Below are 27,294 nucleotides of genomic sequence, written 5' to 3' on the forward strand. Positions count from 1 at the left end.
ATTTGCCATTCATCTGGACCTTCAAATGAGATACTTTAAAGTAGGCTTTAGTGGAGGATGCACATTACTGCTTGTGTTTGTGCCCTGACTCTGTACTGTAGTTGAATAATAGTTAGTCTAACCATATAGTCTGAAGATACTGTACGCTTTTTTTTAATTTTGATAAAACATGTTTAAAGGTTCCATTGTAGTAACAATTATAAAGAGAGTTGATGTGTGCGCTCACTACCGTTTTTGCCAATGGTGCCAAACTTTTCCTGTCCCGCCCCCCCTTATCAGTAAGGGAATCTGTCCACACACACACACATCCCATTATTGCACAGCCAAAGCTTCCACAGCAGAGGAGCTTGGGCTGACAGCGAAGCTGGGGGCAGAACAGGATGGGGGTAGAGAGGGAATGAGGGTAGGGCTGGGCTGGGGGTAGAGTAGGGCTTGGTGGTACTCCCTCACTAAGCCCCATGAGGGCTGGCCCAGGCCCTGCCACGTGCCCCCCCGCCCCCATGTACTTCTATCCCCCCCAAGAAGGGTACCCCACAGTTTGGGGACTACTGATTAAAGCAATTCAGTGTAACATTCTAAAAGCAAATATTTCAAGAGAAATGTTAATTTTTATATCTAAATTAATTTTTGTTTTTGTTGGAAGTTTAAGGGGCTAAACATGTACAGCATAATCATTCATTTTGTATTTAATGTAAATGATTTTAATCTATCATGTTAATTGTAGGCGTCAACATACATTAAAATTAAATTTGAAATTATGATAAATATTTTTATTAAAAACCTTGTATTTAATTTATATTTTTAAAAAATCATATTTTTAAAATAATTTATTTTTATCCATCCTGTTAGGGTATAAAATATTTTTTGCTTATAAGTCAAATCTTACAATTGTATCATTTTCTAAAAAATAAGTTCAGAATACTTGTCTCAAAAAAAAGTTCCAAACCAGCTTGCATTTTTCCAAGTAGAGGTTTTCTGGGAACAGGACATTTTTAAAAAATGAAAAGATTTGTACATAATTGTATATAATCTACCAATAATTATAGCTAAATATTTGTTTCTCAAGTAATTTTTGTGGCATGTGCAAATTCTGCACAAACATTTTGCTAATAAATTTATATAAAATATAGTTGAAAAATCACAGGCTTTTGTATATAAATAAAATAAAGCCTTCCTTTCTGGTTTGAAAACAGTCTGTTGGATAGGTTCGTTTTCTAATAGTTCATGAAAAGGAGAAAGTCAGTGTTCTGTATCTCTAGATCATAAAGCACATTCAAGAATATGAGATAAGGAACTCCTTACTTAAGGCTGTAGTTACGTTCCTGAAAAATGCAACTTTAAGTGAAACGATGTTAAGCAAATTCAATTTCCCCACACAGTATAAGTTTAACAATTTAATACTGTACACAGCGAGGATGATTGTGAAGCTTGGTTGAGGTGGTGAAGTCAGAGGGTGTAAGAGGGTGGGATATTTTCTAGGGAATGCCTTACTGCTAAATGATGAACTAGCTTTTGGCTGAGCCCTCAAGGGTTAACACGTTGTTAATGTAGCCTCACACTACAAGGCAGCAGGAATGGAGGGAAGTGACACAGCAAGCATGGCAGACAAGAGACAGATACACACCCTGTGTGTGAAGGAGAGAGAGAGATGCGCACTGCCCCTTTAAGTAAGCTGATCTCATTTTTAAGTGGATCAGGAAGTTGACAGCAGCTGCTGCCCCAAGCTCTCTCTGTCTTTGTCCATGTCCCCAGCCTGCTCTATATGGAGAAAGGGGTAAGCAGAGTGCAAGGGGGAGGGGGACACTCTGACATTAGCCCCCCTGCCCTTCCCCTTCCTCCCCCCCACCCCTGGACAGCAAGCAGGAGGCTCCCAGGAGCAGCACACAGCGGGGGGGGCGGGGGGAGGGACAGCTGAACTGCTGGCAATTGATAGCCTGCTGGCAGCGGCTGCATAGGGAACTTAGGGGAGCGGGGAGCTGATGGGGGGCTGCCGGTCCACCCTGGTTCCAAGCCCCCACCAGCTAGCTGCAATGGGCTGCTCTTCCTGCAAGCAGTGGACAAAGCAGGCGGCTGCCAGATGACATTAGAAGGGAGCATTGCACAACTTTAAACAAGCATGTTCCCTAAATGATCAGCAACGTAAGAACGAAACAACGTTAACCGGGACGACGTTAAGCGAGGAGTTCCTGTACTGCACTTTCCTTGATCAGCAAATGAGAGATAGACAACTCAATTCATAAAAGATCTGAAATACTCAAGAGCCTTCACTCCCCACAAACAGATACAATTAGAAATTCAGTATCACATTACAAACATAATTTTAAAATTTGGATGGAGAACACTTTTTTAAAAATCTTTATCCTCTGTCTGCAGAAAACTCTCTGTAAAGCCTGATCATTCATAGTTCATTTCTTTAAAATTTAGACAGACTAATTCACAAAAAAGGTTTAACTAATTAAAAAGGACATCCAGTTACCACCTTTCATTTAATTTTAGGATAATGATCCAAAAAATTAGTCTTTTTAGGCAGGTGGTAAGAATACTGCTTACCTTCTACCAAGGTAATTCGCAGTAATTTTCAAGAATCAATATAAAATCAATATAAAAATAGCTGTTTACCTTAATATTTTCAGATTGCAAAACTGACCAGAACATTACAAATTAACGTAATTAAATAAATCTATATAACCCATTAAAGTACACTTCATGTTTTCGTTATAGATGTAAGGAGCAAGGTAGTTATTTTATCATTCCTCTCCAGTTACAAATGTTTTCGTGATAAAAGACAGTATTAAGCAATACACGATTCTTGCCTTGCTTTCTCCTGACTGGCCAAACACCTGGAAGCAGACTTTGTTGATGTGCTAAACCAGCTTTTGACAGCAGTGGCCTCTTCTGCAATGAGAATGTTTGTTTTCAGTTTATTCAACTAGTTCATTTTAATGATTAGTTTATTCAAAGTTAAGAAACCAGTTGGGAGTTGAAAAAGCAGGAAAGCTTGTTTTCCTTTTCCAATCTATGAATAAAAATTAGGTGTGTGAGGATAAGATCTACTAGTTATAAAATCTTAAAGGACATGGTGACCAAAATCAGTTCAATAGTAACTGCAGATAGTACTTCCTGTGTTTCATAAATTATAGTCAGAAATGTAGGGCTAGAAGGAACCATGTAGCCCAGCCCCCTGTGCTCAAGCAGGACAGTAGGTACACCTCAGTTATTTTTAAATGCAAAATAAACTTGTTTTTTTCTTATATAGCCAGCCATAGGTGCTGACTCCGAGGGTGACCCATGGCTGGAGCACCCATCGGCAGCCAGCTCCCCCTCTCCCCAACACCACCTGCCCGCCATGATCAGCTGTTCCAAGGTGTGCAGGAGGAGCTGGGGGAGGAGCGGGGATGGGATGTGCTCAGGGAAGGGGGCGGAACTGGGCAGGAAGAGGTGGGATGGGGATGGGAAGAGGCAGCGGCATTGTGGGGGGTTGAGCACCCCTGGGGCCCGGAGGAAGCTGGTGCCTGTGTAGCCAGTACTTTTTAAGGTCGTTTGATTTAATAAAAAAATTAAAATGCTGTTTTTGTATATTTGAATTTCCATACAAATATAGCTTGACATAATCACAAATAAAATATTATTCATCATCTAATTAATAAATCATTCATCATTTTCTAACATAAAATGTAAAAATTAAGACTCTAAAGGTGAGTTAATCTATATAATTGTTTAAATATGTATAGATACACTATATCTTGCTGGTTAGCCAAAAAAAGTACCATATTTAGCACAAGGCTATACTTAGCTGCAAATAACATGTTGTAATAGTTATCAACTAATAAGAATCAGCCTTTCTTTAGGAAAATAACTAAAGTACAAATGCAAAATATGATTGATTTAAATCACTAAAATCAAGTAGCTAAATCAAGGTTTCCTGCTTGCTGATTTAAATTAATCGACCATTTTGTTCCCTAACATTATATTTACCTAGTTTAGGAACCCTTTTACTGTTTCAAGCTGATAAAAAGTGTGTGTGCTTTAACACCAGTACTAACTAGAATTGTGTGTGCATTTCACAGATGAATCAGCAAATGGCTGGCATGAATCTCAATAGTTCCAGCAATGTGATGGGCTTTGGCCAGCCCCCCAATACAGTGGCAGGATGGACAGGAAGCTCTTCGGGTCAGACTCTCAGCACACAACTGTGGAAATGAAAATTGCAACAGAAGTTTCATGCAGAACAGTCACTTGACATTCCTTGCTCAAAAGCATTTATTCTTTTTCTTTTCTCCCAGTTGTTCACATTAAGAAGTTATCTAACTGACCGTGTTGTGGTCTGTATTGATTTAAATTTGATGTGGTGGAAAGCAGATTGAAAATACATTTATAATCATTGGCAGCTCTTTCATATTCCAGTACATATGATTTCATAAACCATATCAAGAAGCTGCTTTACCAATTGCATACTCAATTTTTTTTCTCAAAATTATAGATCAAACGTTTGCATATAAGGGACGTAGCTATCATGTTAGTAATATCTCTAAATATATAAACCTTGCCCCCCAAATTACCCAGTAATCCTTGTAGAAGGTACTGTATGAACCAAATGTTTAATCATATAAATAGAATGTAAATGTATCACTGAACAATGTTTTTAATGTATCAAACATACTGTGTTTTATCATTCATTTCACTGTGATGTTACTATGGTGTGCTTAACAGGGAACATGGTTAGTGAAAGCAAGATAAACCTGGATATTACTGTAGTTCCACACATTTTTAGTTTATTGTTTTAAAACATGAATATTTGATCCATTTGAGTTTCCTGTGACAAAACATGCAATTTGGCTCCATACGTGTATACATAGTGCTAATATAAAGAACTTATTGCACAATATGCATACAGGGTAACTCATCACATACGGATACTTTTTGTCCTTGCAGATATATCCAGGTTTGACGGTAATTGTGTTTACATTTTATGGTGCCTCGTATTGATAAAATGTTATTTCCCTATATTAAAAAGATAAAGCCATAAACCATTGTGTGGTTTTTATTTCATACTGTATGATTTACCTTGTCACTGTGACTTCAAGAAAGTTGTTTAATACAAGAAAAACGCTTTTAACAAATATTTCTGGTGACCAGTATTTTGCGATCTAAAACCAGTTTATAATAATTCCATCAATTAAGTTGGATAAATGTTTTTGAAAATGTTTCAGCGTGGTAGCCGTGTAAGGTGCCACAAGGACTCCTCGTTTTTGAAAATGTTGCACTTCAGTTGTTTCAGTCTTGATTGGTATTACTATGTGGAAACTCTTAAAACAAATGCTTATATTTCAGTTCAGTGATACCGAGCTGAGAAATGCATGCAAAACAAGACAAAAGATGTTATGTCTCTTAAGATATCAGATTTGCTTATCTGACAAATTTTTGTTTGAACAGAAGTCCATCAGATGACTAGTGCAGGATGTTGCAGAGTGGTAGATTGTACGCTGCTTGAATTCTTAATTGACTGAAGTCAGGCATCTTCAGCCACATCCATTTCCTATACAGTATGTCCCACACAGTTATATCTCCAGATCATACCTCAATTTTAACTGTGTCTAGGTGGTATTTTGGCTCATTACCTAGATTTACCTTTTCTGTTCGAGTGTGCCATACAAGAACCTAAAAAACAGAAGGTTAATTAGTGCAGTATTAGGTAATCTACAAAGATAGCTGTAAGTACTCTGCAATGGTAGTGGAATTAGTACCTTTGTGCAATTGTTTGCTTTTGGTTCCAGCTCCTCCACGGTTGTTATCTGGTTCAGAAAATCAGATTCTTGCATTCCTGGTTGAGACCCACGGCGTTTGAATACAGCTTTAGGGTTTGACAGAATCACTTGAAGGCTCACAGCAAATCCTTTAAGACAATTTTTAAAATAAAAAATTAAACTTTTAACTGTTTACGTGGCTGTCATTTAAATCTGAAAATCTTCCAACCCCTTAGTTAAGAACTTACATATTTGTTGTTTTATATTCCTATGAATTATTTGGGTAGACTTTTACATACCTTACAATTGTTGACTAAAACCTACTGATGAAATTGATTGCTTTTTGCTTTGAAATTGTCTGTATCGCTTAATTTCTGCATGTTTATACCAACTGCCTATGGTGCAACAAAATCAGTTTTGTTTTTATATTTTCTTTTAGCTGATTAACTGTGCTCTCTCAAAAATCAATACTTTCTCTTATTTTTCATTGTCTTGGCAAATATAAACCAATAGCTAATACAAATGTTATGAATTCACACATGCTATAAACGCTTCCATCTCAAACATAAAGGTGAGTTTAAAACAGGAAGACTAAGCCACAGCAGCTCGGTGTCTTCTATGACCTGACAGCTTTTTTAGTTACTGAAGATTAGGATCTCCAATTGAACTCTGTGTTGGAAGGCAAGTAAATTTAGATTGATTTTGGCATTATAATTTATATCGTTTGTGTTAAGTTTCTTTTTTATTAAAGAAATATCCACAGATCTCCAGTTTGTAGTCACCTAACCTAACACAAGCCAACTGACAAGTTTTAGGACTAAGGAGTCTGACGTGTGTTTATAATATGAGCTGGCCAGTTTTTGAAAAACATTATTCAACACAAGGGCAACACACCTACAGGAAAAAGAAATTACAGATGCTCAGTCTAAGGCATCCGTTAACAGACCTGTTACATTTACCAATAAGATGCTCCTCAAGGGCAGTTTGGAATGGTGTCCATTGTATTTTTCTCAAAGGAGTCACAACATAATTTTGAAATCTGTTCTGGAATACTGGCAAGAGCTATTTAATGCTGCAAAGAGTCTGAAATGTAAACTTTACTCCCATTTTCTACTACAATAATCCTGCAGGGATACTCTTTGAAATTATTGTATCTGAGGGAACTCTAGTATCTTATCAGGTCCCTTTAGTGCAGCATCATTTTTAGACATGAAACTGCAACTGAATAAAAAGGAAATATTTTCATGCATCACATGCAAAACAGCTTCTAAGTGCTGTTGTTGCCATCTTGCAAGTACTTGAGTTAGACCTGAAAATAGATCGTCTCCACTTTAGCAAGTCAAGTCAGGTACCAACACGGGAGAGCTAAAAATAGTACAGCTTGTAAAGGCATTCTGAAACTGATTCAGGTAAAACAGTTTATATTTTCTGAACACCTTGATTAGTTCTGGGCACAAAGTTTTAGGCAGTTTATTGTTTCAATCCTTTCCATATACATCTGTCCTTCCCCCACCTTCTTAACCTAGGTTACAGAGGTGCAAAAACAAGGGATCCCCTATCTCTCTCAATAGGCAAAACCTTAATTTCCTCACTGCCTGAAGTGTTAAACTTCAGAATCATTTCTGATCGTCTGAGTCATTAGTTCACAGGTAATGGCTGTTTGCTGTATGTCAAAGCAGTCATCGTGGACACCTTAAATATCTCACTAGAAACCTACCATCAACAGTTCTGCTTTGAGAAGTCTCTTCCCCCCGGCCATGGGTAGTCACTCAGAGCCTGACGGAAGACTGCTAGCAATGGCTCCAGCCAGAGGGATGGACTAGGGTTCAGGTGACAGAAAAGATGGTCATAGAACAGTTTGCCTGAATCCTTCCAGTGGGGGGATGCAAATGGGTTGTGAGATATCGCCCAGAAACATTGGCAGAAGCAGTATTGTCAGAGAATTACCTGATGTTTCTTGGGCCAGAGGCTGAAACACCGAAAGTCAGTCCTATGTGCCCTGAGTCCTCCAGGAGCACCGATAAGCGAACACCAACGGGTAACTGGGAGAACTTGGATGTACGTGCTTAGTGGGGGCGGGGGACATGCATGCGCACAAAAGCTAAGAGAAAAACATGCAAGTCCACCCCTAATAACCAGGAGAGCCCTGCCTGGCTGAGCCAAGTAATCTTATCCAAGGGGATTTCCCTCCCTTGGGAGAACCTAATGAAAAACCAACTCCTCCCTTTCGGAGCTGTTTTGCATGTGGTCAGCAAGAATATTTCAGAAAGGACTGCTTGTTGGTGGATTGTAATTATGGGCAGGCCTAGACAGCCAATAACAGAGCTTGAAATAGGGGCCCTGGGAGGATGTTGGTCCCTATACAAGCAAATGGAGTGTCTGTACAGGGGCTGATAGACTCAGGCTGTAGCCAGATCTTAGTCTGGGAGAGGCTAGGGGGGACAGGAGGTAAAGCTGAGGATCTAAATTGACCTCCAGGGTATCTATAGAGACATCTGACCCTACCCAATGAGAGACGTACGGCTGACCATGCAAGAACACATGGAAACATTACAGGCTGCAGTGACAAAAGACCTGCCCTGTTGGGTCATACTTGGGCATGAATGAAAGTTCTTCAAAGAAGTGGTCAAAGAGTGGCAGGCACCTCATTGGAGAACGTGGAGCTGGAAGACCCGAGAAGGCAGGAAACAGCTGCAGTGGCCAAGAGGGAGCCTTGGAAAGAAAGGGGATCAAAGGAAGATGAAGAAAGACCCTCCCCATGGGTGAAGGATATGTCACCTGATCCAACTGGGGCCATAGGGGCTTGCCGCTGCCATAATTTGCTGAAAACCTACTTTTCAATGAGGAGGACTTTGTGGACTAACAAAGAAACAACCCCACACTGAGAGAGGTTTATGAGCAGCTTGCCTGTGCAGACAGCAAACTACTGGACCCCCAGCTGTGGAAACAGTGGCCCCATTTTGAATAGGCGAGAGGGCATACCGGGCGATGAAGGATCCTAGAATGGGAAAGGTCAGAATGCAACTCCTAGTACTGAGGAAGTTTCAAGGGAGGGTACTACAATTGTCCCATACAGCCCCATATGGGGGTCACTTGGGAAGAGAGAAGATGCTTGATGGGTGACCCTGAGATTCTACTGGCCAGGCATCCACCTGGAGATGGGAGACTATTGTGCCTTATGCTCAGAATGCCAGTGGAAGGGCCAAAAGACGGTCCCCCAGCTAACACTACCCATTGTGAGAGTGCCCTTCAAGCGAATAGGCATAAACATGATGAGCCTGTTAGAGAAGTCCGCAGCAGGGCACAAATGCATACTTGTAGTCTTGGACTATGCCGCCAGATCCCCCCAGGCCATTCCCATCCAGTCAGCAGCAACGGCTGTCATTGCTACTGAACTCCAAAAGTATTTGCTGGGGTGGGGAACCTGAAAGAAATATTGACAGACCAAGGACAAATTTCACCTCACAACTGATGGAGCTGTGTGACCTAATGAAGATCAAGTCCTTAAAGATGTCAGTGTGCCTTCCACAATCTGATGGGCTGGTCAAGCAGTTTAACAAAACATTGAAGAACATGCTGAAAAAGTTTGTGACCACCAAACCCTGACACGGGGACCGCCTGATCCCCACTCTCCTGTTCACCATCCACAAGGTTCTCCCCATTTCAATTACTATATGGGAGGCAGACAAGGGGAATTATGGACTTCCTCCAGGAAACGGGAAGAGCAACGCACCAGGGCGAACAACACCGTGATGTGTTATACAGCTGTAGGACAAGTTGAAGACCCTGGGGGAGTTCACAAGAGAACATACAGAAGGCACAATACACACAGCAAGAAGCCTATAACAAAACGGCCCAACTACACAAGTTCCAGCCCGGAGACCGAATGTTACTCCAGCTGCCAACCTCAGAATCCACATTCTTGGCTTGATGCCAAGGCCAATTCAGAGTGGTGAAATGGGTTGGTGAGGTTGATTATGAGATCCAGCAACCTGGGTAAAGGCAGTCTACCCAGATGTATCACATCAACCTGTTGAAGGTCTGGAAAGGATAAGAGGGCCTCCTTGTCACCCAGTTTCTTCCCCAGGCCAGAGCTTGGAATCTCAGGCCACAGCACCACAAGGCTGTCTCAGTACCTGTAGGAAAAGGTCTGCAGCCTGAACCAGAGTAACAAATTTGCCAGTTGGTGATTCGCCAAGGTGTTTTCAGCGGTACCCGGGTGGACCCACCTGATATTCCACCACATAGATGCCGAACAAGGGAGGAAGACACATGAGAGCCCATGGCCATTCCCAAGGAATATGTGGGAGACCATTCACCAGGAACTCCAGGCCATGATAGAACTAGGGAGTCATCAAAGAGTCACATAGAGTGGAGGAATCCCAGCTGGATGGGGTGACAGTTCTGTATCAACTTCTGGAAGATAAATACCATTTCAAAATTCAGTGCATACCCCATGTTTCGGGTTGACCCACTAAGTAAATATTCAACCTTGACCAAGGGAAATCCCATGGACACCTGAATCTAAAGGGAAAAAAAAGCACGTTCTCCACACCATGAAGGCTGTACCAGTTTAAACGTTATGGAGTCACTGCCACTTTCCAGCAACTGATGGATAGAATGTTACGGCCGCATGGGGCATACTACATTGACATAATAATCTACAGTGAAAGCTGAGCTGAACACATGAAGCACATGATGGCAGTATTACAGGCTCTCAGAGAGGCGCAAAAAAAGGTGCCACCTGCTTGTACTCACCGGGTGGCGCTCTGGATCCTCAGCGGCACTGAAGGCCCCCGCTGCCGAAATGCTGCCGAGGACTGGGAGCGAGTGAAGGTCCCCGTCGAGCCGGAGCGCTGCCGCGTGAGTAAAAATAAAAAAAGGCGCCTAAAACTTAAAAGACGCTCCCCACCCGGCTACGCTACTGTTGACAACTACCCCAAACAAGTGTTAACTCGCCACCCCAGAAGTCACCTACCTGGGGTATGCTCTGGCGGGGAGAAAGGGGTGGCTATGTCTTTTGGTGGACCAAGTTCAGGCCTTAGCAGGTTACCCATCCCTTCCACAAAGAGGCAAGTACAGCAGTTTCGGAGAATAGTAGGGTGCTATCAACGGTTCATACCAAACCGCCATCGTCGTTGCCTCTTTGATAGATATGGTAAAAGACACTGCACGCAAAAGGGTCCAGTAGACCAAAAGCTGTGACAAGGTGATCAGGACACTACAAGACCGGTTGACCTGGGAACCAGTACTATTCCACCCAGACTTCTCAAAGCTCTTTCATCTCTAAACAGACTGTTTCATGTCAGACACAGAGCAGTGTTATCTCAGGAACCTGGAGGAGAGCACCCTTTTCTCTCTCTTAGCAGGAAGTTGTTTCCATCTGAGGTAGTCTACTTTAGTTATCAAGAAGGAAGCCCTAGCAACTCTTGACCCCGCTAGAGCCCAGGCTCCCCTACCACTGCCCCTGCAAGTGGGTGGGCATTAACTAGTGGGCAATCCAGCCTACTAACGACCCTATTACAGTTTTCCTTACCCCCCTCCCAATCCAGTTCTCATCCCTACTGCTAAGATTACTCCCTATTCTAAACCCCAGAGGAGAAACTTTTAGGCTGCCAACAGGTTACATCCCCACAACTGGCTTAACTGAGTTTCCCCAATCTAGCTTGGCCTATTCCCCCTCACTTAGACAGATCCCATGAGCTGGCAGGGAGCCAAGGCTGACACAGCCATCGCACCTGTCATTGGCCACTGTTGGAAGACAGGATTCTGGGCTTTGGTCTGTCCCAGTATGACTGTTACCATGTGAATGCAGCCTTCTGCCACCTCAATCTGGAAGGGGAAGAAGGAGGCAAGATAGCGCAGTGTCCTGCAGCATAAGGTAGCAGCCTCAAAACTGGACTCTATTCCCCCATCCATACACTTCCTCTATCACTGAAAGTGCTATTCTGAAAAATACTAGAATTTTTCTTCAAGGTTACCTTTGCTGTCAACCGTTAACTTGGTTCCCCTTTCTGCTAAACATATTTTTGGCCTCTCCACTCAGTCTTAATTGTATAGACAATCTGAGAGCTTCTCTACATGATGCAGGTTAACACAGTGCTGTTTCAAACAGAGCTACATCACACACACTAAGGAACTTTTAGTGAGCACTATCAGAGTCCACACTGGCCAGTTAGCACACAACATGCTCATGTGCACTGAAATTTACAGCCCTCTCATGTGGACTAAAGCGCCAGGGCAGATTGGCAGAGGCCATGAAGTTTCTTTGCCTTCCTCTGCAGTGTGGGGCACGGGTCACTTACTGGAGGATTCCCTGTACCTTAAAGTCTTTAAACCATGACTTGAGGACTTCAGCAGCTCAGACATACGTTCGGAGTTTGTTACAGGAGTTGGTGGGTGAGATTCTGTGCCTGCATTGTGAAGGAGGTCAGACTAGACTATCATAATGGTCCCTTCTGACCTTAAAATCTATGATTCTATGGAGACAAGGCCTGAGTAGGCAAATTCATTTTTTCCCTTCATTTGTCTTTAGTTCTTTAAGGGCAGAAACTAAATGGCTCTATAGCTGAGAAAAAGACTGAAGTCCTTCTCACCAGTAAGACCTCACCAAGGAAGCAGGCCTATTGTCATAAATGGAGACATTCACTTTTCCTGAATATTGAAAGAAAAATTTTATATATATGTGCATACACCCCCTAGTCGATTCAAGAACATGTTGTTTATCATTGTCTAGTTAAAGAATACATTTCTAACAATTTGCCCAGCCACTGCTGCTTTTCTGTGGGAAGTTATAAAGAAAATTGTTATTCTGCACAGCATTTGCTGCTTAGATTAATCTGTGGGTACACATAAATCCCTTTGTTTAAAGCAAGCAGTTGTGAATGTTAGCTCCTTAGTGGCAGTGGTTACACTGCTGGCCATTATCACAGATGAGAAAATTAACTCCTGACTGACAACATTCTTTCTGAGTAGCTTTCAAGGAACAAGCACCACAAAAAGCTTATCAGCTCTAAAGTAACTTGCATGTACTCTCTTTAAGAGCAGTATCCCAACCTCAGAGATTCTCTGGCTTCCAAAACCAGACTTACCCAAGCCTAGGAAATAAGGCAACATACACTCATAGATTTGAAAGTTGGTTAGAAGTAAAAACCTTAATGTTGGTTATGGGCTTCAGCCTAGCCCTTATCTCCCTGCAAAAAACCCCATCTCATTCCACAGCAGGACAGCTTCTTTTAAAGAGTAGATTAGGGTTTTAAAAATAAATCTGGCACTGAAAACATTCATCCCTGGCTTAGCCTCTAAGCAAAATACATGAAAATAGCATCTTTGAGAAATGTCCCAGGGCTTTCCATGATGGGAATGCCCAGCAGTAGAACATCACACTACAGCTCACTCCACCCGCGTTTGGATACAACAGCAGCCTCAGGTCCATCCAGCTTTGGAGATTCACAAGCCAAGCGCTTAAATTCACTGCAGAGAGTACTGTCATGGCAGCACTACTAAAGCAGATATGTTGGTAACAGGGTTTTGTAATGCTGCTTAAATTAGAAGCATTCTCTTTCTCTTTTTTTTATCCAAGGATGTACATTTTCTTTGTGTGTTACAGACGGACATCAGGAGTTTTGTAAAGCAGACATCTAAAGCTTCCCTAAAATTAATCCAGGTGTTATCATGTTCTTCCATTTTACTCTATCGCCCTCTAAGTGGATTTACTTGTTTGCTGGAAACTGAAGAAGTTCTTCGGGTGGTTCCAGCCAGGAATTCCAGGCTTGTGCGTGTGCACCAAAGCAGGAGAACATTGCTTAGCAGTTCTGTCAGGGCAGTGCTTGCTCTTGGACAGTTCCATTCTTTCTTTATTGAGTAATTCCACAGGGTTGTGTTAGGCAATTACTTTTCATTCCTAGGACTGCTGCTGTGTGGAGTTTCACAGGATTTCATATTGCCTCCCTCCTGCTCAGTGTTGACATCCAGCTCTCTCCACATCAGCCCAGCCAGTACTGTTGAACACCTGGGCCATGCATGATAGCTAGCTGTCTGAAGGCCTATCGGGATAAGACTGAAGTTATGTGGGAAAGCAATTAGATACACCAAGGAATTATACCTGCCCTTCTTGCTGAGGTGCTGTTTCTACTACTTGTTCACATTCTAGGAGTTGTGTTAGATCCCAAGCAGCTCTTAAAATGATCACATGGCAGCAGCCTCCATGAACATTTTTCCCATCCTTGTCTAGCCAGGAGACTGACTGATTTTCTTGGATGAAGACATTGCTAATGGGATCTATGCCTTTGTCACCTCAACATTAATTTATTCCATAAACTCCTGATGGGGCTGCACCTAAGTCAGCCTGGAAACCGAAAGTCATACAGAAAGCAGTAGCCTGTTTATTATACCTTAAGTATCTAACACCAAGTTCTGTGACCTGCACTTGCTACCACTTGGTTTCTAGTCGGTATTGATTTTTACCTGTAAAAAGCATTCAGTGGCTTGGAACCTGCCTACTTCAGAGACTACCCTTTTCCTCGTACCAAAGTGCTTCAAGTGGAGGGGCTTGAGCTGGAATGCTAACCATTTAAAAGGGAGGGACCCCTGCTGACAGGACATTTATCATGAGGAAGGCCTTCAGCTGCAGGACTTACTAATTCCTTAAACTGTTGGCCTTCAGAGATTAAAACTAAAAAAGAAAACAAACAAAAAAAACCCAGGCTTTTGGGAAGGGAGGGTCACAATTAATGCTGTTTGTGAGAAAAGGTGTTTTTGTTTAGGTTTGGTATCCACTATGGTAGCTTATTTTGGGGGTGGGCTTTTACTTTCATTCTAATTGTCTTAACTTTGGCAAGGGCTCTTTCAGACTCTGACCAAGGATACCATAGATTGCAGGGCCCCCACTCCAAACCAATGGTCACTAAAACACAAGTACGTTCTCATCTGCCTCAGTAGAACCATCAGAACCAAGGCCTTCGTATATCACAGATCTCACAATAAAGCAAAGCCTGAGAAATGCCAGCTCTTCAAGCCTCAGGAGACTCCAGCAAAATTTAGCGTCTGTCGCACAATGGACAGAGAGCTCAAATTCATTTCCCCATGTTTATTCCCCCCACCCCCTGCTGTTCCTCAGACGTTCTTGTCAACTACTGGAAATGGCCCACTTGATTATCACTGCAAAACGTTTCCCCCCCCCCCCCCCCCCCGCTCTCCTGCTGGTAATAGCTCACCTTAAGTAATGACTCTCGTTACAGTGTGTATGGTAACACCCATTGTTTCATGTTCTCTGTATATAAATCTCCCCCCTGTATTTTCCACTGAATGCATCCGATGAAGTGAGCTGTAGCTCATGAAAGCTTATACTCAAATAAATTTGTTAGTCTCTAAGGTGCCACAAGTCCTCCTTTTTATAGTCTATCCAGTGACATTCGTGGTCTACAGACAGGTGAGTGGATTCATCTTAATGCAACTACTACATCAATGCTAATGTCCCCCTCAGAATTCATCTGCTTTCCTTGAGCTAGCCTGGCATTAGAAGACTCATCATCCAACTTCCTCCCGAAGAAGATCAAAAACTCTTGAGCTAGAAATAAGCTAAAACAAATCACTAGCTACACTGTTTATCCTGGATGCTTTATATTCCTCAGCTAGGTGTATTGACAGTAATATAAACCTATGTGGTTTTGTTCCTGGAACACACATCCAACCAGCTCCTGGCAGCAGCACAGTATGCTTCAAACTTTTTGAAGAAGCTTATAGACAAAAGTAGTGACTGAGTCTTTGGGTAAATTGCCTAATAAAAGGGAATATAAACCATAACAAACAAGTATTTTAGTGCATAGGCAGAAAGGGATTCATATCTGCTCCTATAGAGGACCTCCTTGTCCAGGACCCATCCACATAAATGGTTCTAGTAGGTACCCTACAGACAGGATAAGTACTAGAGGAATCTGGCTTCATGATAAACCGACCCAGTTCATTGTTTAAAAGAAAACAATTATTCATCTGGGATGCAGAGAAATACACAATGTAAGTCACAATGTAACTCATCTCAAAGCAGTGAAAACAGCAGTTACCAAAGACATAAGGCAGACTCAATGTTCCTCTGAATCCACAATCCAATTCCTCCTAAGTATATATTGGTGATGAGTGCCTACTGTATAAATGTACTACAGTGGCCCAAATTCTACAGGATGCTCCTCTAGAGCTTTTCTTCTGTATCCACTGCACTTACTATGATCATCAACCAAGATCAAGATTCTCTCTGAAGCACCTATATCTTTTCAATAATGTACAAAGAGAGACAGATTTCAGAAAGGTCTCCATATCTATGAATCAGAAACAGATTATAGGGTCAGGAGGGGTGATGATCCCACTCAAACAAGGAAACAGTCTAAGTCAGTGGTTCTCAGCTTGTGGCCCAATCAGCACACAGCCGCGGCCCATTTGACATCCTCAGGGACATACAGGTAGTATTGAATGCAGCCCACAATGGTAGATAGGTTGAGAACCACTGGTCTAAGTAATACTGCAAAACTTAAAAGGATATTGACTGCAATTGGAACAACAACCAAAAAAAAGAGAAAGAGAGAGAGAGAGAGCAAATGCTAGCCTGGAAGTTAAAAGACAAGATTACACTTAAAACCTCAAATGTTACAAAAGTAACTTTGTTTTTGGATCAGTCACTGTGAGGCTGGCAGACCAAGTGCCAGCTCTTGCCAAGTCTTTAAGCCCCAGCCAAATTCATTGCTGTACACCAGTCTAAGTCTGATACCAATCTTAACCATACTAACACACAAGTGAAACAATGTGTTTAGGCACTATGAAATGTTTGTAAGTTGCTGCATGCACTAATCTCACTTATACTATCTTTATCACATAATATAAGCGTATTTGAGTTTTTGCTTTATGACTGTAAAAAACAGTTTACTCTGAAACTGTGAGCTCAGTCAGGAGGGATTGTCTCCTAACCATCAAGAAGGCCTATCAAAACTAAATGGGTCATTGTGGGACATCACAATACGAAGACTGTTAATTGCCCCTTCATACCCATGAAGCAGCTAAAAGGGCTCACCAGCTTGAATTCTGGAAGAAGGGAATAAAAATAGCTGACAAATTTTTTCATCTCTTTTGCAATTTGGACTTTGAGGGGCCGGAGCTATGAAACAGAAGCAGAGATCCCCAGGGTCAACCTGGGTTAGCCCTAAAAGATATTCAGAGCTGACAGAATACTACAGCTCTGTCACCTTTTAAAACCATGGACTTTAACTCATTTGTGTACATATGCTTGTCTGCTCTAACCTTGTAATAACTCTCTCATTGCCTTTTCCGAGTTAATAAATCTTCAGTTAGTTTATTATAGCATGGTCTTTGGTGTGAGATCTAAGATACAAATTGACCTGGGTAAGTGAGACTGGGAGCAACATGAGTATTTTGTGATCTTTGTTATAATATAGCAACCAACTATCATTTAGTCCAGCTTGCCTGGGTGGTAAAATAATTGGAATGCCCAAGGGGACTGTCTGTGACTCCATGGTAAGACTGTTACAGTGCTTTAGGAGTTCGCACTTGTTACTGGGTTGGTGAAATCTAATTATAGAACATACCATCAGTTTGGAGTTTGTGCTCTGCTTCTTGATAGTCTGCCCTGAGGTTGGCACTCACACTCATGAGCCACTCCAGACAGCATGACAATCACCACTCTCAGAACTAGCCAAAACTAGTGGATAGACTTCTCTCCAAATTTTGCACATCTTTATTGCATCAGTAACTCATTAAACTGAGAAGTGATTTTGCTGGACTATTTTATTCTTATCACCAGAGAGATGTACAGCACTGTAGTATTTAAATCAGTGTTGCACCCTTAAACCAAAATATTCCCACCTTAGCACTGATACAGCAAACAATAAGCAGTGACTAGAAAATGCAGACTTTTTTCATCTCTTCACTAAAAATGATCACCTTCAGGATAATCATTATAAACATTTCCATAGAAGTATGTAGGATATTTAATTTAAATTTGTTGCCATACTGTGTTGTACCGTAGGGCTATGAACCTCCGAGGACTGGACAAAAAACAGGTATCTTATATCTGAGGATAACCGTACTTCGATGTAGGCAAACTACACAAATAAAGAGGAATAACTGGATTCATGTTTGCAGCCACATATTAAAGACTTCTTAAAGTTTTTATAACTCTTTCCAGTTTACATCCATGGTGCAAAAGGCTGGTGCAAAAAGGGGCAAAATTCTACTTTCATGGGTGACATTTTTATATCAATAAAACAGTAACTTAAAAAGTGACAAGTACATTCCATAAATATTCAATGCAGTAATGGACTAAAATACACACACACAGAGTAACATCACCAAGTACTTGGAACACCTTGAGTAATAAAGTATCTATTAGACCAAGAGGTTTACAATGCTCAAGAATTTCATTTTGTCTTATAAAAATATAACCCCATACGAAAGAACTCAATCAAAATTTCCTTTTTATAAATCAAATCGCACTTAACCTTAATAACCACGTATAATTTAACAAAAAAAAAAAAGCCCTCCAAGGTTAAAATTAAAACCCTCTTAATAAGATGGTAAGTAAATGCAAACTTACTACTCTCTTGATCAGAGTTTTAATACAAAGAAACCTATAAAGAACTAAGTCAAAACTGCTTTCTATATTTGTCAGATTATTTAGAGAAAAGCCTACAAAATTAAATGTTACTATTTCCAGGGTCATACAGTGTCAATTCAAATGATCAACAGAAAACTAAGTCAAACTTGCTTTTTATATTAGTCAAATTTGAATTAAATTGGACCTGGTTATTTAATGGCAAGGCATATATGGAATTAAGCCCCATAAAAGTAAATGCAGATATACTATTTTTGAGAACAGTTTCAATTTAAAAAAATAAATTGTTTAAATTATTCAAATTTCATTTAAATCAAACAACTGAGGCTCATGTGAATCATCTAAATTTTTCATCTGCAGGTTCACTCCACCTTCTTCTTTCTTTTGACTATTCAAAAATTAAACTACATAACCATAATCATAACAAATACTAAATGAGAGTATGCACCCAATCAGGCTTCTATTGAAAAAAATGGGAAAGCTCCCACTGATGTCACTGGGAGCAGGATCAAACCCCAAAGGCTGCTGTAAAAAATAGACAGCAAATCTTAGCACAGAAAATTCTTTTAACAGCACAAACAATTTTTCCCTTTAGCCAGTTAGGTCTAAATATGTATAAACTTGTTTGTCATTATAACAGATTTCTTATTTTTCATTTCCAAACCTTTGACAACATTCTCTGGTAATATGAATAAGATCCAAAGGTTACAATAAGGCAGCATTCAAGTCCGTACGTTTTAGCCAGATGATTCTGAAAATTATTGTTTACATTTCAGGCCAAGTCCACACTACGAACTTGCATCGGCATAACTGTGTCGCTCAGGGGTCTGACAAATCTACCCTCCAGAACAACTAAATTACACTGACCTAACTCCTGGTATAGACAGCACTATGTTGATGGGGGGCCTTCTCCTGTCAATATAGCTACCGCCTCTCATGGAGGTGGATTAAGTGTGCCAATGGAAGAAGCTCTCCCATCAGCATAGGTAGAGTCGCCACTAAAGTGCTGTAGCTGCGCCCCTGCAGTGTCTTACGTGTAGACCTGCCCTTAGTTAGGGATCAAAATTAACCAGAGATTTAGAAATTAAAGATACAGAAAGAGATTCCTGAATTAGTTTGTGTACAGTGGAGTCGCATCTTACGCGGGGGTTAGGTTCTAAAGTTAGCACGTAAGGTGAAAATCGCGTATAGTCGAAATTACCCTTGAAAATCCCTTAATCGCCCATAGAATACAGTATACTGTACATGGTTTTGTGTATACAAACCTGTACAGTAATATGTATAAATGTATACAGTAATGTACAGTATATAATAAAGAGTACATATGCAAAATATAATTTTACTGTACTGTATTTTTAATGATGGGGTAATTACAGGGGGTCGTCAGGGTTTGAGGTCAATGCAGGAGATGGAGGTGATAGAGAGCTTGGGTGACGGAGAGCAAGTCATAGACAAAGTGATTGGCTCTGGTTCAGCTCGAGAAGTTGATTGCGTAGGCTTATCTGCTGCTGGTTGTTTTTCCTTGAAAAACATGGTGATCAGCAACTGTCGCTGTTGTCTCTTGAGCTGCTCAAACATTTCTTGATACGGTCTCAAATTGTCCGTAATACTACATATGATTTTGAGGCTTCGTTCCATAGAGGGATCGTATTCAGAAATTAAACCATTCAAGTGTTTCACTGCTTGGAACACTTCAGCAAATTTATGAAGATTCCAACTTGCTGGCTCTTCCTGTTCGTTGTCATCATCTTAGTCTTCTATAGATGATTTTATCAGTTCCTCTAACTCTTCGTTAGTTAATGTTTCTCTATGGCTCTCAATTAATTCTTCAATTTCTTCCTCAAGGATGTCGACGAAACCATCACCACCCACTTGCCTGGCCACCTGAACAATGCGTTTCACTTCTTTGTCAATGGTCGGGAAACCCTTAAAATCATTCACACATTCTTTCCATAGGTTTTGCCAACATGCATTGACTGTTTCAGGCTTGACTGCATCCATTGCCTGTTTAATATAAGTGATGCAACCTGCAATGTTGAAGGACTTCCAACACTCCATCACATTAAGATTGGGATCAGCATCCATAGCGCTATGTATCCGTGAAGACGTAAGCCTCGTGTACGTGGCCTTGAAACAGCTAATCACGCCTTGGTCGAGACGTTGGAGGATGAGGTGGTATTGGGGGGGAGAAACACGACTTCAACGTCGTTATGCGCAAACCAGAGTGCCGCAGGGTGGACAGGAGCATTGTCTATGATCAGCAACACTTTAAAGTCAAGTCCTTTCTCTTCGAGGTACCTCTTGACCTCCGGAATGAAACACTTGTGGAACCAATCCAGAAATAATGCTGCCGTCACCCAAGCCTTTTTATTTGATTGCCAGAACACAGGCAGGAGATTTTTGTTCTTGCCTTTTAGGGCATGGGGATTAGCAGCCCTGTTCAGCAAGCCCGGCTTTATTAAATGCCCAGCCACATTGCCACAAAACAACACAGTCACATGGTCTTTAGCTACTTTGAAGCCAGGGGCTTGTCTTTCTGATTTCGAAATGTAAGTGCAGCTGGGCATTTTATTCCAGAAGAGCCCAGTCTCGTCAGCATTAAAAACTTGTTCCAGAAGATAGTCCTTTTCTTCTATGATTTTCTTTAATTGTTCGGGGTAGGCTTTTCCTGCCTCTTCATTAGCAGATGCAGCTTCACCAATAGTCTGCACGTTTTGGAGGTTGAAGTGGTTCCTAAAACTGTTAAGCCAACCTTGGCTGGCTTTGAATTCCTTCTCATCAGAAGGCTGTCCCTCTTCGGCGGGAGGTTTGAACAGCAGGTAGAGGCTAAGAGCTTTTTCTCGCAACATGTTGCCATCGATAGGCACACGTTTACGGTTCATGTCTTCCAGCCATAAGTTTAATGCCTTTTCAGTCTTCACTAAACTCTTATCACGCACCTGGCTCATCACCTTAGCAGTTATTGGAGCACTTGATGCCACGGCTTGACGAATTTCTCTCTCTCTCAAATCTTGATGGCACGGATGCTAGATTCGTTGCGGCCATATTTACACCCCACGTTGGAGACCGACATACCATCTCTCAATAAGTCCAACACAGCCAGTTTTTCCTCCAGCATTGGAACAGATCACTGTTTCTTTGGCTGAGCACCAGATGAAGTAGTTGGCTTGCGTTTAGGGGCCATGTTGTATGAAAAATATGTATCTTTAAACACCAGAATCACACTCAGCGTGGCGAGATGCTCACACTATGAGAGGCAAGCGGGAATGAGACCAACTGAGGGAACAGCAGATTCACGTCTCCCATCTCACACTCACTCCGGGGCACACGCTCATTGAGTGGAATGGTGGGTGGAATCACCCGCACTATTTACAGGTATCTTGTTATTTTTCTTTTTTTTGCCGAGCACGTATAGTTGAATTTGCGTAAGTTAAATGCACATATGATTCAACTCACCTGTACTCTGGAAATCCAAGAGCCTAACGTGGTGGTGGTTTGCTTTGGAAAGATGTTGGAAAACTGCCATTTTAAAAAGTAATTTTTAACATTAACTGAAAAAATATAAATCATTCCAATTATACAGATATTTATCCTTATTAAATTCACCCTAATAAATTCACATTTCCACACAAGTATAATAAATCTTATTCATATTCTCATACATATCTGTGTGACATATCCTTTATAAGACCCCTACTAATGATGTTTGTGCTTTTAGCATGTATATTTTCTTTCAGTGTATTCAAAGACTGAACCAAGACTGGAGGGAAGGTGGTTTTAGAAATCCAATCCTCAGGTAGCATTGTGTAATACAAAGGCTCCTTGGCAGAGTCCCATTCTTTGTGAAAGAACTCACCACACCAAAGACATCTTGCAGGATGTTTATCCATAAGAGTAACATGTACGCTTGTAACTTGTCAAGATGCATAATCTCTGTGACATGTATGTACGGTAATCTTTAAGGATAAATGTATTTATAAAGTATGCTTTATGGCAGGGGTGGGCAAACTTTTTGGCCCGAGGGCCACATCGGGGTTGCAAAACTGGAGGGCCAGGTAGGAAAGTCTGTGCCTCCCCAAACAGCCTGGCCTCCTCCCCCGACTGCCCCCGTCAGAACCCCTGCCCCTATCCAACCCTTCCTGCTCCCTGTCCCCAGACTGCCCAGACCCCCTGCCCCTATCCAACCCTTCCTGCTCCCTGTCCCCAGACTGCCCAGACCCCTATCCACACCCCTGCCCCCGACAGCCCCCCCCGACTCCCACGCCTATCCAACCCCCCCCGTTCCCCATCCCCTGACTGCCCCCCGGCAGAACCACTGCCCCCTACTCCCTGATTGCCCCACCCCAGAACCTCTGCACCCTGCTCCGTGTCCCCTGCCTGCTCCTCTGGAGCCCCTACCCCTTATCCAACTCCCTGCCCCCTTACCATGCCACTCAGAGCAGCAGGAGCTCGCAGCCCCATCGCCGTACTGCCTGACAGGAGCGCTGGTGGCACAGTGAGGTGAGGCTGTGGGGAAGGGGGTGGGACCGGGGGCTAGACTCCCTGGCCGGGAGCTCAAGGGCCGGGTAGAACAGCGCCGGATGTGGCCCGCAGGTGTAGTTTGCCCACCTCTGCTTTAGGGACTTGAAATAAAAGTAAGTCAGCAGGGGATAATAAGCGTCAATGATGGCTCATTCAAGCAGGAGGAGTTGTTACCCTACCATGGTTAGCCAATGATATAATGCAAAGCACAATCGTCTAGCTTTGCTCCATCCCAAGGTTTTCAACTGCAAAACATCAGAGACACCTGCAAACAATCTAAACCCCTTGGAGGTTAAAAAAAAAAAAACCCCGAACATTTCAACAGACTGAGAATCACCCTTTATAGGAACAAAGACAAAGGCCTGTTTCAGTAGAACAGAGGGTGGGGAAAGGCACAAGCTCTCCATTCACTGAAGGGTGTTCTCATGAAAAAAAAATGGATCCTGAGTTCTGTGATTCCAGCTACCCCTGCAACAGGCTGAACTTTGTGGGGGGGATGGGGACCCTACTTTATTAGCTAGGATATACAACTATTAATAAGTGTAGACCCAATTTTGTGTTTTATATTGTAATCATTTGTTTCCACCACACTCTCGTTTCTAGTATAATCTCAAAACTTCTTTAAATAAACAGTCTTTTGTTTTGTTACAAGTGCTGTGTGGTATACAGGAGCAGGGATTTAAGGTAGAACTGGGGTGTGACATGGCATATTTGGGAACAGAGGATCTGGGATTTCTGTGAGTAACCAATGTCAGAGGCTGGTTATCACAGGGGAACACTTCAAAGCTATTCAGACTGGGGTGTACCTCTTGTTGACCTACAGGGCAAAGACAGGGGTGGCATAGCCCAGAAGAGAGTGCTTGAGTGGCTGAAGGGCTGGTGGTGTCAGGGAGCTGACACCCAGCCACCCTGGGTAAGACTCCCTCTCACTGGAGTCAGGTGAACAAGGTGACTCCCAGTCCTGGATACCCCAAGAACACTATGCCAAGCCAAAAGGATTGCTGGGAAACCCAAGCAACACCCCGCTTGGCCGTGCCCCCTACAGCAAGGTCTAGAAGAGGAGGTGATATGACTGTCATGGTGGCACTATACCAGCCAAGGATTCCCCTATGGAAAGGGAATCCTCCAGTAGCCAGATCCACCAGGAAACAAAGCTGCCCTAGCAGACCAAGGAATGTAGAACTAATTTGTAGAACTATGTAAATTAACTTGGTAATTTTGAACTGAACTGGTCAACAATGTTTCCTAATCCTAATGACTGAACTGCTAAAGAAATAAACTTTAAGGAAGTTTCTGATGGTCCCATAGCATTATATGACTGGGGAAAAACACATTTCTTAATTGAAACTGCCTTCGGTGCAGTCATGGCTAATGGTGGTGATGAACGAGAAAGAAGGCATCCTCTCCTTGTCATCTTTTGTGTGTGCTGGAGAAGGCACTGTTACAAATTTCTCTATTACCCCTCTTTGTTCTTTTGTCTTTCCTTTAAAGATTATATAAAAAAAATGCAAAGGTAATACATCTCCAAAATATTGTGAAGCTAATAGAAAAAAATCTAATCATATAAGGAAAACAGGACTAAATATTCAAGGACGGCTAAACTGCTGACTTTGCTGCTCTCTCGAGGTCTGAGCAACATGAAAAGATATAGAGGGGTTTTAGACTCTGCCTGAAGTGTGCACGGGTTGGATGCAATGGGATAATACCAGCCATGAGTTGCAGCCATTTCCATATTTAATTTTAGTGTAACCTTAAGTTTAAATTTCTAGTCTTTCCAAAATTTCTGATTTTTAAAAGAAAATCTGTTTCCAGAAGTAATAGATATTTACAACCTTAATCTTGTTTAAGCATGAATTATGTCTGTGAATTAATTTTTAAACCCCCTAAAAGGTGTGGAACTGAGCTATCTGAGAGGTAGACAGCTACCCCCTCTTTTTGTTATCTCTCTCCACTGAGTCACTCTGATCCGGGCCTGGAAGTCTGCGTTCAGGGAGTGGTGAAAGGGGCGGGATCTTGCCTACTGAATTTGTTCCCTTTCATGGTCCAAGTGAACCCATTGGGTAATTTCAGGGTGTGGATGCAGGACTTTTGCTTGGTTAGTTTTATTTAATGAGACCTTTTATTTGCTTTATTTATTAGTTCCCACTAAGTCTCTTCAAATCACAGCACTGGCTTTAAATGTTGCACAGTGCAAACTCTAGTTTCATTCTGTTTTTTATAAGATATGCAAGGCACTGCCAGAGTTAAAGAGAGTAAAATTCTATATTAAATAAATACGGATTGTCTCCGAGACTGATTACAGCAGAGAATAACTATCCTATAATATTTGATGCAAAACAAAGTAGGCAAAGCTTATCCTAGGAGCGTCTGCTGAAACGTCCTCTGGGTTTGTTGGTGCCACACTACACTGTACCTCTATTTTTGTTACATATAATGAAAAACTTGAAAGGTAGCTCTACTTTTCTTACCTCCTCTCACCCCTACCTAATATGGGACCTCTATATTGGATGTAAGTGACAGTAGCAAACATTTACAATGGTGGGTCCTGTTTTTCTAGAAGCTGGTTAATGTGCTGAAAACAGAAACCTTGGCCAACTTTCTTTAACAGGATAACCAGGCTTTAACATGAAAAACAGGGGTTCTTGTTGTGCAGTGGAGCAGGTGTGTGCCAAAAGGTTTCAATGGGCAGAGAGAGAACAGTGCCCACATTCCTTGCTCCCCATTCCTGCCAGCCTCCCCACTTTTTGAATGAGAAACCAGTGTCTTTTCCTGTAATGGACAGAGTTGGGGGAGGGGAAACACTATTCATGCTTTTGTCCCAGTCCCTTTACTGTATTTTCTACCCCATTGCTGCGGACAACTCCCTTTTAAAGTGTGTACTTATCAGCCTTGCTCCAAGTGCTGCCCGATATCTTGCTCTCCCTGTTCTGTCGTCCCTTGGCCTCCTCTTTTTCTCTTCAGGTTTCCTGCTCTCATTTTCCTTTGACTCACATTGTTCTCCTCTTGCTCCACTCCCACTTTCCTCCCCACCATTCACAATCCACTCTCATTCACTTCCCTCCCTCACTCTGCTACTATTGCTTTTTGCCCATATTACCTATTCTCTCTCTCATTTTTCCATATGAAGGAATCCCAGGTCAACCTCAAGAAACCATCTGCAGGTGACACAAGGGTCTGGGCTTGAAGAAAAGTGGCTCCAAGTCTTGAGGGTTGCTGCCTTTGAATTTTCAGTGGGAAAAAACTTTCTGCTTTGATCAGAGAGAAACAACACTGGTAGCCATGGCAGCTTCTTGAACACACTATACCACAATAACAATAGCAACCACAAACCCCACCCAGCAAACATGGCCCCAACCTCCAAAAAAAATGAACAAAATAAAAAACACACAACCCAGACACAATCCAATGTTTGCAACATTGATTGAGTGGGAATGCCAGGTGCCAGTAATCAGGAGTTTCCAGGGAAACTGGCCTTTTAGAGTCTCGAGACAAAGTCAACCACAGCATAACCAAGGGTAATCCCACTGAAATGAACAGGACTTGCCACCGATCTGAATTTGGCCCTAGATCTTGCAGTTTGGAATGCTACATCTACCAATTTAAAACCAGGCTACAGGGGAACTACAACAAACAAATAAGTCTGGCCAGGCCATGTAATTGGTGCCCAAACTCTCATCGTTCATGGAATTGTTCATTGTTTTCAAAATAAAAATGAAGGCCAGCGTTGATCCTCTCCAAAGGTGTACAGCTATAGTATAACATCAGTGGCTTACGGGTGCAGTGCCAGTAATAAGGTATTACAATGATGTACTACAACATGAATTAAAAGCATACTAAATTAGTCCCGCATTTTCTTCCAGTGAGTGCAGATTTACTATTGGTGGAGAAGTATGTGACAAGGTTATGGAGAAAACAAATTACTAACCTTTTGTAACTGTTGTTCTTCAAGAAATGCTGCTCATGTCCATTCCATTCTAGGTCTGTGCACACCATGTGCACAGTTGCCAGAGATTTTTCCCTTAGTGGTATCCACAGGGCTGGCTCTAGCACTCTCTGGAGCCGCGTACATACGCGCCAGTATAAGGGATGTCGCCGGCCCTGCACCCTCTCAGTACCTTCTTGCCAGTAACTCTGACAGAGGGACGGGAGGGTGGGTTACGGAACGGACATGAGAAATACATGTCAAAGAACAACAGCTACGAAAGATTAGTGACCATTTTTTCCTTCTTTGAGTGCTTGCTCATGTCTGTTCCATAGAATCATAGGACTGGAAGGGACCTCGAGAGGTCATCTAGTCCAGTCCCGTGTACTCATGGCTAGACTACGTATTATCCAGGCCATCCCTGAAAGGTGTTCGTCTAACCTGCTCTTAAAAATCTCCAATGATGGAGATTCCACAAACTCCCTAGGCAA

The 27,294-nt window shown here is 42.1% G+C and overlaps 2 protein-coding genes across 4 annotated transcripts in view; one reads left to right on the forward strand and one right to left on the reverse strand.

Moving 5' to 3' along the window:
• The window catches only part of SMAP1 (small ArfGAP 1), a 240,703-nt gene extending 234,195 nt beyond the window's left edge, over window positions 1–6,508 (forward strand). The window contains exon 11 of one of the 2 annotated variants that reach the window (XM_007070547.4): window positions 4,068–6,508. In XM_007070547.4, coding sequence (XP_007070609.3) covers window positions 4,068–4,202 — 135 coding nt within the window. In that variant the 3' untranslated portion in view covers window positions 4,203–6,508. The remainder of the gene's footprint in view (window positions 1–4,067) is intronic. The other variant, XM_037894289.2, reaches the window with a different exon arrangement.
• Window positions 4,751–27,294, reverse strand: part of B3GAT2 (beta-1,3-glucuronyltransferase 2) — a 55,594-nt gene continuing 33,050 nt past the window's right edge. Inside the window, exons 3-4 of one of the 2 annotated variants that reach the window (XM_007070561.4) lie at window positions 5,745–5,893; window positions 4,751–5,658 (exon numbers count right to left, since the gene is read on the reverse strand). In XM_007070561.4, the coding sequence (XP_007070623.2) occupies window positions 5,572–5,658; window positions 5,745–5,893 (236 nt within the window). In that variant the 3' untranslated portion in view covers window positions 4,751–5,571. Of the gene's footprint in view, window positions 5,659–5,744; window positions 5,894–12,442; window positions 13,790–27,294 lie in introns of those variants that run through there. The other variant, XM_043542464.1, reaches the window with a different exon arrangement.

This window comes from Chelonia mydas, chromosome 3 (assembly GCF_015237465.2).
Source record: "Chelonia mydas isolate rCheMyd1 chromosome 3, rCheMyd1.pri.v2, whole genome shotgun sequence".
In the NCBI taxonomy this organism is placed as follows: domain Eukaryota; kingdom Metazoa; phylum Chordata; order Testudines; family Cheloniidae; genus Chelonia; species Chelonia mydas.